Source organism: Pteropus medius, unplaced genomic scaffold, assembly GCF_902729225.1.
Source record: "Pteropus medius unplaced genomic scaffold, Ma_sr-lr_union100, whole genome shotgun sequence".
Lineage (NCBI taxonomy): Eukaryota > Metazoa > Chordata > Mammalia > Chiroptera > Pteropodidae > Pteropus > Pteropus medius.
Genome location: NW_024354502.1, coordinates 8,606,115 through 8,621,683, shown reverse-complemented (window position 1 = coordinate 8,621,683; position 15,569 = coordinate 8,606,115). Strand labels below are relative to the sequence as shown.

At 36.4% G+C, this 15,569-nt stretch overlaps 1 protein-coding gene across 3 annotated transcripts in view; it reads left to right on the top strand.

Annotated features, from left to right (window-relative positions):
* Nucleotides 1-15,569, top strand: part of SLC30A8 (solute carrier family 30 member 8) — a 122,465-nt gene that overhangs the window by 90,581 nt on the left and 16,315 nt on the right. For all 3 annotated transcript variants that reach the window (XM_039853543.1, XM_039853542.1, XM_039853544.1), the window contains one exon: nt 7,625-7,824. In XM_039853543.1, the coding sequence (XP_039709477.1) occupies nt 7,625-7,824 (200 nt within the window). The remainder of the gene's footprint in view (nt 1-7,624; nt 7,825-15,569) is intronic.

The following is a 15,569-nucleotide window of genomic DNA, read 5'->3' as shown; positions in this document are numbered from 1 at the left end:
ACCCCAAGCGGACTGGGGCCCCCTCCTTCCACTTAGTCCCTATACATAGGGAAAAATCTCTAGTTCAGAAGCAGCAAGGTCTTGAACATCCCTGCCCTGGCTCACACATAGGGTGGAGGTTCTTCAGCCCTTACTTATAGAGTGGAAGTGTCTCTCCAAGAGAAGTAGGTCACTGTTTCTTCTGCCAGTTCTGGTGCCACTGCAGAGGTTCTACCCATGGGGAGAGGCAGCCCATAAGATCAGAGAGCTATGCATCCTTCCCTTAGAGAACTGATAATACATCAGCTGAAAGTTTATTTGAAACAGAACATTGGGAATTTAAAGTGCAAGGGTACTGTTAAAAACAATGAAGATTTTGCTGGTGAGCAATCAAGAGTAATAGGCTGGTTGCTCTGTGACAGCAACAAGCTAAAAGGTAGACCAGATAGAAGTTTAACAGAAACAGCCAAGGAAACATAGAGGTAAAAAGAGCCCTCATGGAATTGACACAAGCTACAAAGTTTGGCTTCAATTACTACCCCTGTTATGGACTGAACGTTTTTGTCACCCCAAAATTCATATGTTGAAACCACAAAGCCTATGTAAATATATTGAAGATAGGGTCTTTAAGGAGGTGATTAAGGTTAAATGAGGTCGTTAAGGTAGAGCCCTGAGATGATGGAACTGACGTCTTTATAGAAGAGGAAGAGATACCAGAGATCTTTCTCTCTCTACCATGTGAGGACATGGTAAGAAGGAAGCTGTCTACAAGCCTGGAAGAGAGTCCTCACCAGAAACCAAATTTTCTAAACCTTAATCACAGACTTCCAGCCTCCAGAATTTTGAGAAAACAAATTTCTGTTTTTTAGGCTACTTATTCTGTGGTATTTTGTTGTAAAGGCTTGAGCAGACTAATACAGGGCCCCACTTTAACTGGATCAGACTGTGGAGCAATTTATGCCTTAGACCATTGTTGAAAACAGTAGCGCAATCGGCAAGCAATTGAGGAGGCCAGCATCCGGGTGTGATATCAGAGCAGCCAGAAACTTAACAGTGAGACCACAGAAAGAGACAGTCAAAGCAAACACGATTAAAATGATCACCATCCCTGAACAAGGGTATGCGGGGAGGTCAGGATGGCCGTCCCTCTGCCCAAGGCTATACTCTGAGGAATGACAAAAAAGGCTGCACATGCAGAGAATAGATTCTACTGAACTAGACAGGTCACTAAACAAATTAAAAACAAGTAAACAGTAACAACGACAAACCCATGAGGGATCAAAATCCACAATTGCTACAATATATTATCTAAAACATGCAGTTTCCAGCAAAGAAACAGTAAAGAATAACCTACTCGCAATAGAAAGAACAAGTAATAGAAACTGCCTTGAAGGGGCCCTTCTGTTGGACTTAGCATTCAAATATTTTAAAGCAGTTATTATAAATATATCCGAAGAATTAAAGAAAATCATGTTTAAAGAATTAAAGGTAGATATGATGACAATGTCTCACCAAATAGAGAATATCAATAAAAATAGAGGGAAATTATAAAAAAAAGAACCAAATGGAAATTCTGAAGTTGAAAAGTATAATAAGTGAAATAAAGAGACTCATTTATATATGAACTGGTAGAAGAAAGAATCAGTGAATGTTACTATAGAGCAATAGATAATAGAAAATAAAGGACAGGAAAAAGAATAAAAATTAACAGAGCCTCAGAGAGAAATGTGTTATATGGTAAAATGTCCTAACATACCCATAATGGGAGTACCAGAAAGAGAGGAGAGAGAAAGGAGCAGAAACTTATTCAAAGGAACAATGGCAAAAATTTTCCAAAACTGGGTAAAAAAAATTAATCTACACATCCATAATTGTCAACAAACTCTAAGAATCAAGGCAAACAGATCTATACTATGACATATCATAGTCACAACATTAAAAACAAAACACAGAGAAAATCTTCAAAGTAGTAAAAGAGAAAGATTTATCATGTGTAAGAGTGTCTCAGTTAGATTAACAGCTGACTTCTATCAGAAAATGAGGAGGCTCATCAACTGTAATTGAAATGTACAAATATTTTTAAAAAACAACAAAACGTAGACCAAATGTAAACTAAATTCTTTAAATGTTTCTGTATATTTGAAAGTTTGTCATAATAAAATGTTGGAAACAAACAAACAAACAAAAAAAGAAACAAAGGAAGACGGAAGACCATGGGGTGACATATTCGAAAATATGTGCTGAAATTAAAAACAAAACAAAACAAAACTCTGCCAACCAATCATTTTTATCCAGCAAAACTATCTTTCTGAAATAAAGGTGAAATAAAGACATTCTCAGATGATCAAAATTGGAGAGAATTTTTGCTAGCAGATTTACCCTACAAGTAATAGTAAAGGGAATTCTTCAGGCTCAAAACATATGATACCAGATATTGAATCAATGTACCCATACACTCACACCCAAATAGAATCAGTAAAGATAATTATAAAAGATACCGTATTTACTCTCCTTTTTTCTCTCAATTGATTTAAAGATAAATTGCATAAAATACAATGCATATAATCTTAGATGAAATATAAAAAATCATAGAAAGATACCAACTACCAAACTAACTCAAGAGGAAATAAAAATCTGAGTAGACCTATAACAAGTAAAGAGATTAAGTTAGTAATCAAAAAACTTCACGTGAAGAAAATTTCAAGCCCAGATGTCTTTACTGTGGTTTCTATCAAATATATAAAGGAGAATTAATATCAAATTTTTCAAATAACGAAAGTGGAGTGAACATTTTCTGACTCATTCTATGAAGTCAATATTCCATAGATAGCTAAACTATAGAAATGAAAGCATAAAATAGAAATGAAAACACTGCCACAGAACCTTGTATAGAAATTTTCATAAGTGCATTACTTGGAATAGCCAAAAAAAAAAGAAAGAACCTAAATATCCACTGACTTCTTAACAGATAAATAAAATGTCGTATATCTATACAATGGAATATTATTTGGAAATAAAACGCAATAAAGCACTGATGTATTAATACTTGCTACAACATGGATGGAGTTTGAAAACATTATGCTAAATAAAAGAAGTCATTTCAAAAACCACATATTGTATAATTTCATTTCTATGACATGTCCAAAATAGGCAAAATTTTAGAGACAGGAAGTAAATTAGCAGTTGCCTGGGCATAGGGTCTTGTGTAAGGAGATTGGGGCCTTACTACTGTTGGTATGGAGTTTCTTTTTGGGGGACAGAAGTGTTCTATATTAGATTGTGTTGATGGTGGCCTAACTCTGCGAATATGCTAAAATCCATTAAATTGTACACATTAAATGGGTCAATTGTGTGATATGTGAATTATATCTTTAAAAAACTGTTTTTAAAGGGGAGTAGGGCATAGAATACCTAGTCTGGGATATTAAATTATATTTTATTCTATGAACATTTTTATTCCCTTCTCTCTCTAGCTTTCTCCCCTCAAAACACTTCTTTCATATCACTCATTTATTTCACAAACATTTAACCAAATAAATGGTCTCCATGTTATGCCCTTCTACACTCTAGCTTTCCAAGCAGCACCCAAAGTGATCATTTTAGAAATATGACCTCATAATGGTACTTCCCTGATCAAAACCTTCCAACTTCCTCCTTCTAGACCTGAAGAAAAACAGTTTAGAATGTCCTGTAGAGATCTGCATGATCTGACTTCTGCCTTCTTTGACTTTGTCCAATTTCTGTTCATGACAAGCTTTTGAACAAAACAAACTCTTTCTTGCCTTTGGACTTTTTCATCAGCAAGGACCTCTACCTGTGACATTCCTCCTTTACTTAGGTCTGTTTCCAGTTATCCTTTAACTCACTGCTGAGCTATCGCTTCTACAGACGTGCCTTCCCTTTCCGCTCTTTTTAAAGTAGCCTCACCTTTCCTCTCCCAGTCACCGCCCATGATACTACAGAGCCTCTGTCACTGTCAGATGATTTACTGTTTGCTTCCTTCTGCTAGAATATCAGCTGCTTAGGTCAGGAACTTTGTCTTAGAGTCCATGGTATCATCAGCATCTCTGACTGTGCAGGCACGCCGTAGGCATGCAATACATTTTTGTTGAATGAATGAATACATGAAATGTTGGAAATGCATTGTGAGGTCTACACCTTCATCTTCTTTTCTAACAAATAGTAAGAGAAGTGAGGTGAAAGTAGAAAGAAAAAAAATGATTTTATGTAGCCAACAGATGAATTAAGAGAGTGAAAAATATTTCCAGCTCCATTTTATAGATACAGAAACAAAGGGGTTTGACTTCTGCCACCAACAAAAATAAAATACAAAATAAAAATAAAAGCTTTGCCAAGATCAGAAATAAAGCTCCATTTTCTAATTCTTACTTTAAAAAAAAAATGAACTCAAAGTTCTAAGTTATTAACATCAACTTTTCTACTATTTTCCTTCTCTTTCTCCCCTTTTTTCTCTTTGATGCTACCGTAAATTTCTTTGTTCTGGCCTAGTGTTCCCACTCTTCAAAGCCTCAACAATATTTGATGCGTAGGAATCTACGGTGATTTATTCATTGGCAGTAAATTTAAACTTAATTTTTTGATGCATCATAGCACTTGCTTTTTAGAACCTTCTTTGAAAGATTCTTGGCCTTCACATCATCTTTCAGCTCAAAAGCCTGCACTGCACCTGGAGATGCTTTGACCAGTTTCCTCTAATGTATTTTAACTTTGGTTCTTAACTTCTTTTGGAATCATGGATCATTGTGGGAGCCCAGTGAAAACTGTGGGCTCTTGCCTCCCTCCCCCCATAAAACACACACACACACACACACACACACACACACACACACACTGCATCCAATTTCAATGGACCCTCTTGAAGCCCACTTCTGGCTGCCTGGCTTAGTGCTTCAATAAGCAATCTCAGCTCAAAGTATATTATCTACACTGGTTAATCTTAGGTTTAGGATATGGAAAAGTATTTAAAAGTCAAAATCGGCCAGGTTTCTTGCATTTTTCCCTTGCGGCACTGCCCATGGGCTGTGCTCCTGGCGGCATTCCTACTTTGGTCTGCCTTCTAAACTGCTTCAAGATAAGTTCTATCTCCCGGTCATTTAGCAGCTGGTTTTCTCTGGCCACAAGATTCATGAAAAATATAAAATTAAGCAAAGCTTCATATGACCACAGTAAACCAGTGGTCATATAAACAGGGCCAGGACAATTGGTGACCCTGTCTCGTGCTGCCTTCTCATGCACAAGGAAAGGGAGAACCTCCACCATGTTTCTTATTAGTTCTCAGGCTCCTCTGAGTTGAAGACCACTGGTGACTCGCACTACTACATTATGTGGCGGTTATTGTCAGGATATGTATCACATTACAAAGGCAAAGGTTTATAGGTATAAATTTTCTACGTGCCTCTTTCTGAATGGTTCTTATTCCAAAATGAAGATTATTTAGAACTGCTTAAAATCCTGAGTGCTATTAACATCATTGGTACAAACATTCTGAAGTCAGTTTGGCAAAATACATCAAAGTCCTTTAAAATGTAGATATTCTTTGACCAAGGAATTTCCATTCTAGGGTTACATTTTAAGGAGATAATATATGGAGCAAAGATTAACTATAAGGATATGAATCACAGTGGTGATTATATGAGCAAATAGTTGGAAAAAAAGAATTATCCGATAATAGAAAATAAATTATGCTGTAACATATCTATATTATATATAATGATCTCTATATGTTAAAAATAATGATGTAGAATATTTAACAAATGGAGAAAATGTTAACAATATATACAGCTAAGAATCGGGTTCCAAAGCTGTATCTTTGGTAGGAACCTATTATGACACTGTCATTTCATCCACAATCCATTCTGGCCCATCCTCCCATCCAGCCTTGTGATTTGGTAGCATTTACCCGCCTCTCAGCTCTAGGAGTCAGCGTGGCTCAGTTAGCTGCACCATGGAACCCTGTTCAGTTAGGCAATCTTCTTACTGCAACAAGTTCTAAGCCAATTAAACCACCTGTATTCTCCTGGCTATAGAGGTTGGTTCTCATTTGGCCAAACTGGCATGCAACTCGGGACTCTTGTTTAGTGGCTGGGAACAGGGACACTCCCTCTTCCTGTAGAAGAAAAAGCAAGTGTGTAGCTCTGATTACCTTGGGCAACCATCCCACTACCATGAGGAAAACCAGCCTGAGGTTGAAGCATAGTTAGAACTGCAAAGCAATAGATCCGGAGCCTTGATAAATCAGCCTGAAGCCTGATATCTCTAGACATTTTCGGTTGCAGAACCAATAATCCCCATTTATTAACTAACCTAGCAGGAGCTTTTGTTTCTGGACTTGCAGTCAAAACCACCCTAATTAATATGTTCTCTATTATGTATAAAAAGTGTGTTTCTACATTACGAAGCTAAACAACAAGTCAATAATAGCTGTCCCTTGCAGATGAGGTACCAATGATTTTCCCCTCTGCTTTGTGCTTTTCTGTAATTCCAGATTTTCAATAGTGACTATATATTATTTTATTCAGAAAAAAACCAAATACATGATGATAATTATAGTCATAATCATCATCATCATCTCAGCCAAAGCCTTCATATCTTTAATTTCAGATGGTGATAAGGCAAATGAAATGGCTCTTCAGGTGCAGGCTAATTTATTTCTGTTTTACACCTTTTAAAGCTAGGAACGCAAAGTTCCTAATTCTAAGAATATTATTAATGTCTTCTAATAAGTTTATTTAAAAATTGGAATCTGATTAGTTCAAGATATTTGGACCTTGACATGTATCTGTAAAGAGTAATTTTAGGTATATCGATGTTCAGGTAGAGAGGCAGTGTGAGTGTAGTAGAAAAAAACACACTGGGCTTGGGATCCTAGTTCAGCCATTTCTTGCCCATTTGACCTCAGTCTATTAGTTAACCTCTTTGAACCTTATTTACGGCAGCTAAGAAACTGTGAGATTGGACTAGATGTTATCTATAATCTTTCTATCTGTGAAATTCTGTAATTCTATAAAGGGCCCTAAATAATTATTTATATTTGAACAGAACTGATATGTATGGCTTGCTTTAGGAAGTATAAGTGAGTTTCAATTCCTATTATCATTTGCCTGGTAGATTGTCTGCAAAGCTGTGTTAAGAGAGTTTCTGAGGGTCCATGTGGACTCAGCAGGAAAAAGTGCTATGATCTATTAACAACGTTGCTGTGGAGAGGACAGTGACAGTGGGTGAATGAATCATCAGGCAGGCTTATACACACATCTCTAACATCGTTCCCACCGCCTTTCTTTACTTGTGGAACAGTGTCCAATATCTTTTCAAAGTGAAGTAATTGGGAAGGAAATGCATCAAAATGTATCTGTTTCCTTTCTCCTATTCCTTTGACATCTCTTAATCACTGATGGTAGAGACTGAATAAGAGTTTGACTGAATGAAAGCAACACTTGTAGTTGAGATTTCATAAGAAAATTTCTTGCTGTTCCTTACACTTGATATTTCTTGTAGAGGGAGCTGTGAATTGTAACTTCCTAGCTAGTTTGCAAATGTCCTAATAGTGGTTCTGAGAATGGGTGGGGCTGTCAGTGAGGTGTTTGCAGCCATGTTCACTATTTGCTTCTGTCAAACTTATTCCTAGTGTGGACCTCCAGCAGAAACCCTTGAATAAAGACCAATGTCCTGGAGAGAAGCCAGAGGAGTTGGAGTCAGGAGCCATCCATCACTGCCACGGCAACTCCAAGGTCATGGAGAACAGGGCAAATGAGCAAGTCTACGCTAAGTGGAAACTCTGTGCTGCTTCAGGAATATGTTTCGTGTTCATGATTGCAGAGGTCGTGGGTGAGTATTTCTCAAAAAGCCTTCTCTTATTAAACAGGCAAGCAAACAAAACCCTGCATCATTGTGTTAGGGTTACCTAGGCTCTTCTTTTAAAGTAAGAGTTAATATTTTCTGTCATTATAGATAAGTTGGAAAATAGAAGGAAACAAAAAGAATTCATTGCTATCCCACGTCTGAGTGCTAACCTCCAATAAACTTATGTAGTTTTGTACAATATATTTTCTATTCATAGCTCAGTTTTTTAAACATAACTGAGAGCATACCGAATGCTTTTGACCATGCCGTCAAATACTCTTCAAAAACATTTTTATGCCTGAACAATATTCTATAATACAGTTCACTGTGATTTACATAACCATCTTTCTATTGTTAGAAACTTAGGGAATTTTTCCCTGCTTATGGACAATGCTGCAATAAAAATTATTGAATAAAATTTTGCCTGCCTTTCTGGTGAATCCTTTCAAAGAGATTTCTAAAAGTAGAAATAATTGAAGGACATACAATACTTTTATTACTTCTTGATGCATACTGCCAAACTGTTATCTAGAAAGCTTGAAACAATTTGTATGTCTGCCGGCTCTATATGAGAATAATTTTCTCTCCAAATATTTACTAGAACTTATTTTAATCTTTTAAAAATCTTTTTTTATGGGGAAATATTCTTATTTTAATATTAATTCCTTTCATTGTTACTGCTATAATATTTTTGCATGCATATTAGTGATCTGTTATTTCCCTGTTAATCCATTTTCTGCTTGCCTTTTAATGCCTGTTGCTCATTTGTTTTTTAGATAATTTGTAATTCTCTATATTGATCTCAGAGAACTCTTTATATAGTTAGGATATTAAACTTTTGTTATATTTGTTATAAATATTTTTTCAGTTTGATGTTTACTTCCTAATTTTTGTTTAATTTTTAGCTTGACTTAGAGAAGTTATAAATATTATATAGGTAATTGTATTTAAAATTTCATTTTGAGCTAATTTATTTTATTACTCTTTCACTATTAGTGCTTAATAAGCCTCCCCAAGCTACTGAGAAGATAAATACCATTCAACTGTTGTTCAAATTTTCGCATTTAATTTTAAATCAATGTGAAAGTAAATAAGCTCTAAGAATTGAAAGTTCTTTTTCTAAATAGCTAACAAAGTTTTCAGCATTATTTATGAAATAATTATTTTATCCATTGATTTTTTGATGTTTCTTTTATCATTTATCAAATTTTTATAAACATAGGGTTTCATTCTAAGGTGTTTCACTGATCTGTGTTGCTAGTCTCTATCAGCGACATATTTAATGCAAACTTATATGCTATAGTATCACTTGTTCTTTATTATTCCTGTTTAACAAAAAAAAGGTAAAGGCTATTCATTTCCGTTTATTATTCTAATTAAACATGAGAATTATTTTGTTCAGTTCCCTCCAAAATCTAATTATGATTTTATTGGTGTATAAATTAATTTGGGAACAAATTTCTTTAAAATACATACTCAGTTTTCTCTCTGGGAATTTGGTATGTTTCTCCATTTATCCCAATATTCTACATCTCCCCTCAGAGTTTTGTGGTTTTAGTTTATTTGTGTTTGTTTTAACATAGGGATAGCCTACTTCTTGCTAGAGTTATTTATAGTTATTTTATGTGTTTGGTTTATTCTTTCCAGAGGTTAGTGGGGTTTTTCTTTTCTTGTATCCTGTTCTCTAGATGGTTACTTTTTGTAGTCTGGAAAGAGTTCATTTTGTACACTCATTTTGCACTCAACAGTGTACATATTTGAAATATTATCATTCTAAATGTATCTCAGTCCATTTTCCTTGTTCCTCTCTCATCCATTCTCTCCATCCCAGGAGATAAGCCTTTCTTTTGCAAAAAAACACATTTCTCCTCATTTTCAATAGTTATACCTCTTCTCTATGTTTCATATTTTTATCATGCTAAATAATATCTTCTGCTAAATCAAATCTATGTTCAACTATTTAACTATTATGCAAAATGTTTCCTGAGAGGTTAAATATTTTTATTATGTTAATAAAATGTTCTCCTTGCTTAGCTTTTTAAATGGTTAACAAATGGTCAAGGATGGGCACTGACGTTTATCAAATATCTTTTAAATTATTTCGACTAAAATATTTTTGACCCATTGTTGATGTGTATTATATTCAGAGTTTTCACAATATAATATGATTTTGTATTTCTGGCATTATGATGATAATAACTAATATTTATTTAATGCTTACTAAGTACCAAAAACTGTAATGCGTGCTTTCTTTCCATTATATTACCTTTCTTAATCCTGTCAAAAACCCTGAGAGGTAGGTCCTGTTATTGCACTTTGTCAATGAGATACCTGAAGCACAAAGAGTAAAATATTCTACTTTAGTAGCATACCTGCAAGGGGGCAGGCAGTCTGAATCCCAGGGCTTGGGTTCTTAGGCTCTCACGATGATGCCTCTCAATTTGACTGTGGAGTGCTGTGGGCCATTCTTTCAATGCATTGATTGGTCTGAGTCACTCACATTTTTATTATGATTTTTACACCTTTGTTGATAATGGAAATTTAACTGTAGTTTTCTGTTTTGGAGCTGTTTTTCTAAGTTTTTGAATCAAGAGTTATACATATCAAAAATGAAAAGTTTAGTTTTAGTAATACCTTAAAAAAAAAAAAAACCTGAAAGGGTATGTATAACATTGTAATTATCTCTTCCTTTTCAAGAAGGAACTCCCTGATAAATCGTGGGGCTTTGGAGACACTCTTGGAAATAATCCTTTGATATAGTTTTTTAGCTTCTTCCTCATTCATTGACATACTCAAAATTTCTACTTCTTGAGTAAATTTTTCTTTTTCCAAAGTCATTCATCTCATCAAAATTTTCAAATTCATTAACATGCAATGGAATATAATAGTCTCATATTGATATTATTTATTCTTTCCTCATTTTAACATTGCTTATATTTTTTTTCTTCTTTTCCTTGATTTAATTTGGTAGATATCTATTTTATTGATATATTATTTGCATACATTTTCTTGAATATATTATTATTTTACTGTTTATTCTGTTTTTTAATTCATAATTTTGACTTTATAAACCTTTTTTTTACTCTCTCCATCTTTCTTTTTTCAGGGTTGTATTCTCATTGCATATTTTAGTATCTTAGACTACATTCTTATTTTTATCATTCCTTTTTATTAATAATAAAACTATGTGCAGCTATAGGCTTAGTCTAAAGTTTTTGATATGCAATATTATCTCATTGATTATTTTTTCCCAAAAAAATTTTAAAAATTGCTATAAGCTATCCAGCATATGGTATCGTAAATTACTACCACTCAGTTATCACTCTTACCTGTTGCACTTTGTTACCAATATTTTGGCTTCAATTTCTCTCTATTACTCAAAAGGAGGGATAAATTAATAATAATCTGAGACTGGAGGGAAATAGAATCTGCTAGGATTTTTTTTTTTTTTTTTGTACTACAAGAATTAATTGATTGCTTCAAGCTATGGAGTCTTATGCCTATACACTAAGACTTTTATAGCTTTCCAAAACTGGAGAAGAACTTAGACTCATACAGTATAAGACAAATCCAGGGTTGTTATTAATCTTTGTCTGGTGGCTTACAAGAATAACTGATACCATACAATTTCTAGAGCTAGGAACAGCCTTTTGAAGGAACTTACTTACAGTTTGATGGAGTTGTAAATAATTTACTTTTGCAGTTCCAATGTGGAAAACTCCCTTTGGAAATCCACTGACATCTATGCCAGAGGAGTATTCATTTTTTATTATCGAAATTCATAGGACTGTAAACAATATTCAATTGCTCATGTAAGAGACTGAGAAAAATGGAAAATCTAAAAAAAAAAAATACATTTAAAACATGATTTGAAAAGATGATGTTCTGGAAATTCATAGCGTTTGAAATAACGTCTTGCCACCATCCCATGCAAACACAGCTCAGAGAGATGCAGAAACTGGCTTCTTCCCTCCATTTCGTTCTTCCTTTGCTTTTCCCTGAACCCATGTGGATGCTGAGAATGTTGGCATCTTCTCCCTAGTTGATGTTTAATCAATAGTCTGAAATAAGATGGTCTCCCACTCACAAAACTCACTTTTCTTCTTGTGCCTTTTTTTTTATGCCTTGCCAGTTCGCTTTTAAAATGATTTATATTTTGGGAGTGGTAGGAAATGGGAAGCTACGCACTTGGAGTGAGCAAATCAATCTCCTCCTTTTCTTCTCATTCTTAATAATTAGTCTATGAGTTTTAATCTGACTTCAGTTTAGAGTCGGAAGAAAGTGATGTTGTCAGTAAAGATATTAAATGGATACTGACAATCGTTTGGAATTTGAGCTGTATTTATTTTGAACTGATTTTCCTCAAACATTGCTCTCATGTTAATTTTGTCTTCAGAATTCTCCCATGGCTCTCCTTCACCTAGATCAGTCCTTCACGACCTTTTCCCCACCTTGGCAGGCACTGGAAATGTTACTGAGTACTAGAATAAACTGACAAAGATGCTTGTAGCAAGAAGACGAGGGTTTAGGGGCTTTCGCTGTGGCAGGCCCCAACTGGCTGCTCCAAGTGACAGAAATCAATACATTGGAAAGCTCTGGTATCCTGAACAAAATGAAAAATTCTTACATAGGCTTTCAAGTCATTCCATCATCTGGCTGCCAAGCTGACTAGCGATCCTTTTCTTTTACTACCCTACTTGAGTCTTCTGTTTCAGTTGTTTGTTCCATGCAAAATAATCATTGTACCTAACGTCTCTGTAGCTTTTGCTTATGCCTTTTTATGAATGTAAAAGCACTCTCTTCATTCCCCATACATCAAAACCCTGGCCATGATCCAAGACCCCAACCCACAGGTCACCTCCTCCCTAAAGCCATTTTTGACCATGTCAGAGAAAGCAATATTTATCCTCAGATCACTCCTACAGCATATGGGACATGAGCAAGGCCTTGAGGGATGGGTAGAAATTGAAAGGTGGCTAAGAGGGAAATGAGAGGAAATTCGGATAGAGGGGGCTCAATGAGCAGCACCTGATTATTGCTGTGGTCCAGGAGGTAGTAAATATCACCTTACCTGGAAAGACTTTGAGTGGGTAGGTCTGCAACAGGACAGGGAATATGTATTTTTAGGAAGTAATTCATGTGAGTCTGATGTGTAGCCACATATGTGTAGTCTGATGGGTGCCGCTGCTAGTAGTGGGCTGGCACTGCCCGTTCAGCAAGCTTTCTCATACTCATTGTGCTGGTAACAACTCTGGTCTTCCTGGCCCATTACCTCATGCCTATAGGCAAGGTGGTGTGAGATACCAAGCTGGATTAATCACTCTCTGGGACTTTACATAGGGAAGTTGGGGAGAAAAGCTCTCTCTCTTTCCTCTATAAATACCATGCTGAAATGACGTGAACCTGGAGCTTCCAGAGGCCACTTTCTTGCTGAGAGGGAGGAAGTCTGTCTTCAGTTGGACAATAAACAGCAATAGTTGGAGACAGTGGAGCCCCAACAACATTTTTTGAACCTTAGGATTGGGCTGCACCCAATCCGATCCTACCTAGATTTGTTCTGTTATTCGAGCCAATCAATTATTATCATTTTGTTGTCATTGTTGTTCAAGCTAGTTTGAGTTAGGCAGTTATGACTTACAAATGAAAGAACCTATCTAAGGCAGTGGTGTAGGTAAAACATGGTCAGTAGAGAATAAAACTAGAGTGGTAGTTGGGGCTTCAGAAAGGACCTTGAGGCCTGGCTAGGGAATCAGGATTCATTCTGTAGGCTTTGGGGAGTCACTGACATTTAAAACAGAGGAGTTCCAGGCCATAGGGCTGTATTTAGAGAGGGAACTGCCCACAAGTGCAGAGGAGATCGGAGGAAGGAACTGAAGTCTGTAAATGTCAACGTGTCCACTGTTAACGGGCCTTTGGTCCTGTTGAATCGGGGACTCTATCTGATTGCTTGTGAAATTTCCTAATTGTAAAAAGGCCATAAAGGGGAGTCACACTGCAGATGTAGACATGTATCCCAGTTTGGAAAGACAGATGTACAGACACTGAGAACTCACAAAAAAAATAAGCTCAACTATGGCCATTACTGGAAGAAATGGGGAGTGGTCAGGAAAAGGCATGCCGAGGCAGGACTATTAGAGTTAAGCAAGGATGGAGGAAGCACTAGGTTGCTAGAGAAATACAGAGCCGGAAGGATGGGGAAGACGGTGAGAAACTCAGAGTGAAAATATTCTCTTAGTAAGAAAAAGATACAGCTGGGTGGTGGGATAACCACAGGCTTTACTGATAAGGGAATTTACTCTCCACCGGCCAGGGTGTTTCATCGGTTTAGACCACTTACATTTTTTGAGATTCTTGGTCTTAAAATTTTAAGAAATGTCAAAACGTACCTATGCAAACAGTGGTATGTTTTAAATTATTGTTAAATAATAACTCCATGAATTTTTGACAAGTTATATAGTATAATAATGCTATTCATAAGACAAAGAATTTAAAAAAACGTACATTAATAGCATACCATGGTACAGTCCAGTAATGGGAAACCAGGATAATGTTGTCAGATAAACATGTCCTTCTTTCGATCCTATCGGCACGTCTGTGTTCTCCACAGAAAAACATCGTGTGTAGTTAACATCAACTTTGTAAATCTGAGGTGACAATGAGACCCAGGTCTGGGGGCTCCCCTGCTCTCCGACTGTCATCTTCACCCCACAGGCCCTGAGCAGGGTCTGTTTGCAGGGCTAAGTGCTTAGAGCCCCACTTACCTTGTTACGAGTGCATTGCTCTCTATGTCTTGTCGAGGATTCCAGAAATATGAGTGCCACTACCTTACTTATAATTCCCTTTGGCCATTATTGTTGTGTCTTAACCTCTAGCTTCCCCTCTCTCTAAATCAGCCTCTATGCTGCAGACAAAGATCCATCTCTTAACTACGGATCTGAACACGTCACAACGTTGCCTCAAAATCATAAGTGGATCTTATTCAAATCTTCGATATTAATAAAAAATAATTATTTGTTTAAAAAAATCATAAGTAGATCCTCTTATCTCATAAGATAACATGCAAGTTCTTTAGCGTGACATATATATAATGACCCACTCAAGGATCCCAAGCCCACCTTTCCAGTCTCATTTTCCATTATTCCTCCAACACTCCACACCTCCCGCTTTTCCACAAAAGTGCCATGTTCTTTCATTTCTGTTTTTGTTCTCGCTCTTACCTCTTCCCCCCCAAAAAAACCTTCTTTTCTAGCCAACTCTTAACTTCCCCTGTGAAAAGTTCTTCCATGCTCCCAGTGCAAGTGGTTTTCTAATCCCCTAGCCCATTGGGCATGCCTTCGGTATGTGAGCCTTAGATAACGAGACCACTGAAGGGAGAGGCCATGATCTGTTTACCGTTATTCATCTTTGTATACCTGATCCCTGTACCATGCACAGTAAGGGCTCAATAAATTCTGGCTGGACGGTTAAATTAATTGTCAATAATAATACCCCACACGTTCAGAAGCAAATGCAAGTTCGGTGGCAAACTACCTTTTGCAAACAGTTTGTTCCATAGTCACTCAGCACGACTGCCCCCAGTTTTCTGGATGGTTCTTATGAGTAGCTCTGATGGCTGCAAAATGGTTCTTGGTTCCCAGGCCTCCATATTAACATGCTTTTTCCAAAGTGAGCCATTTTTCTTTCTCAGTGGCCCCCTGACTCAGCTGAGCCTGCTGAAGAAACCCTGAAAG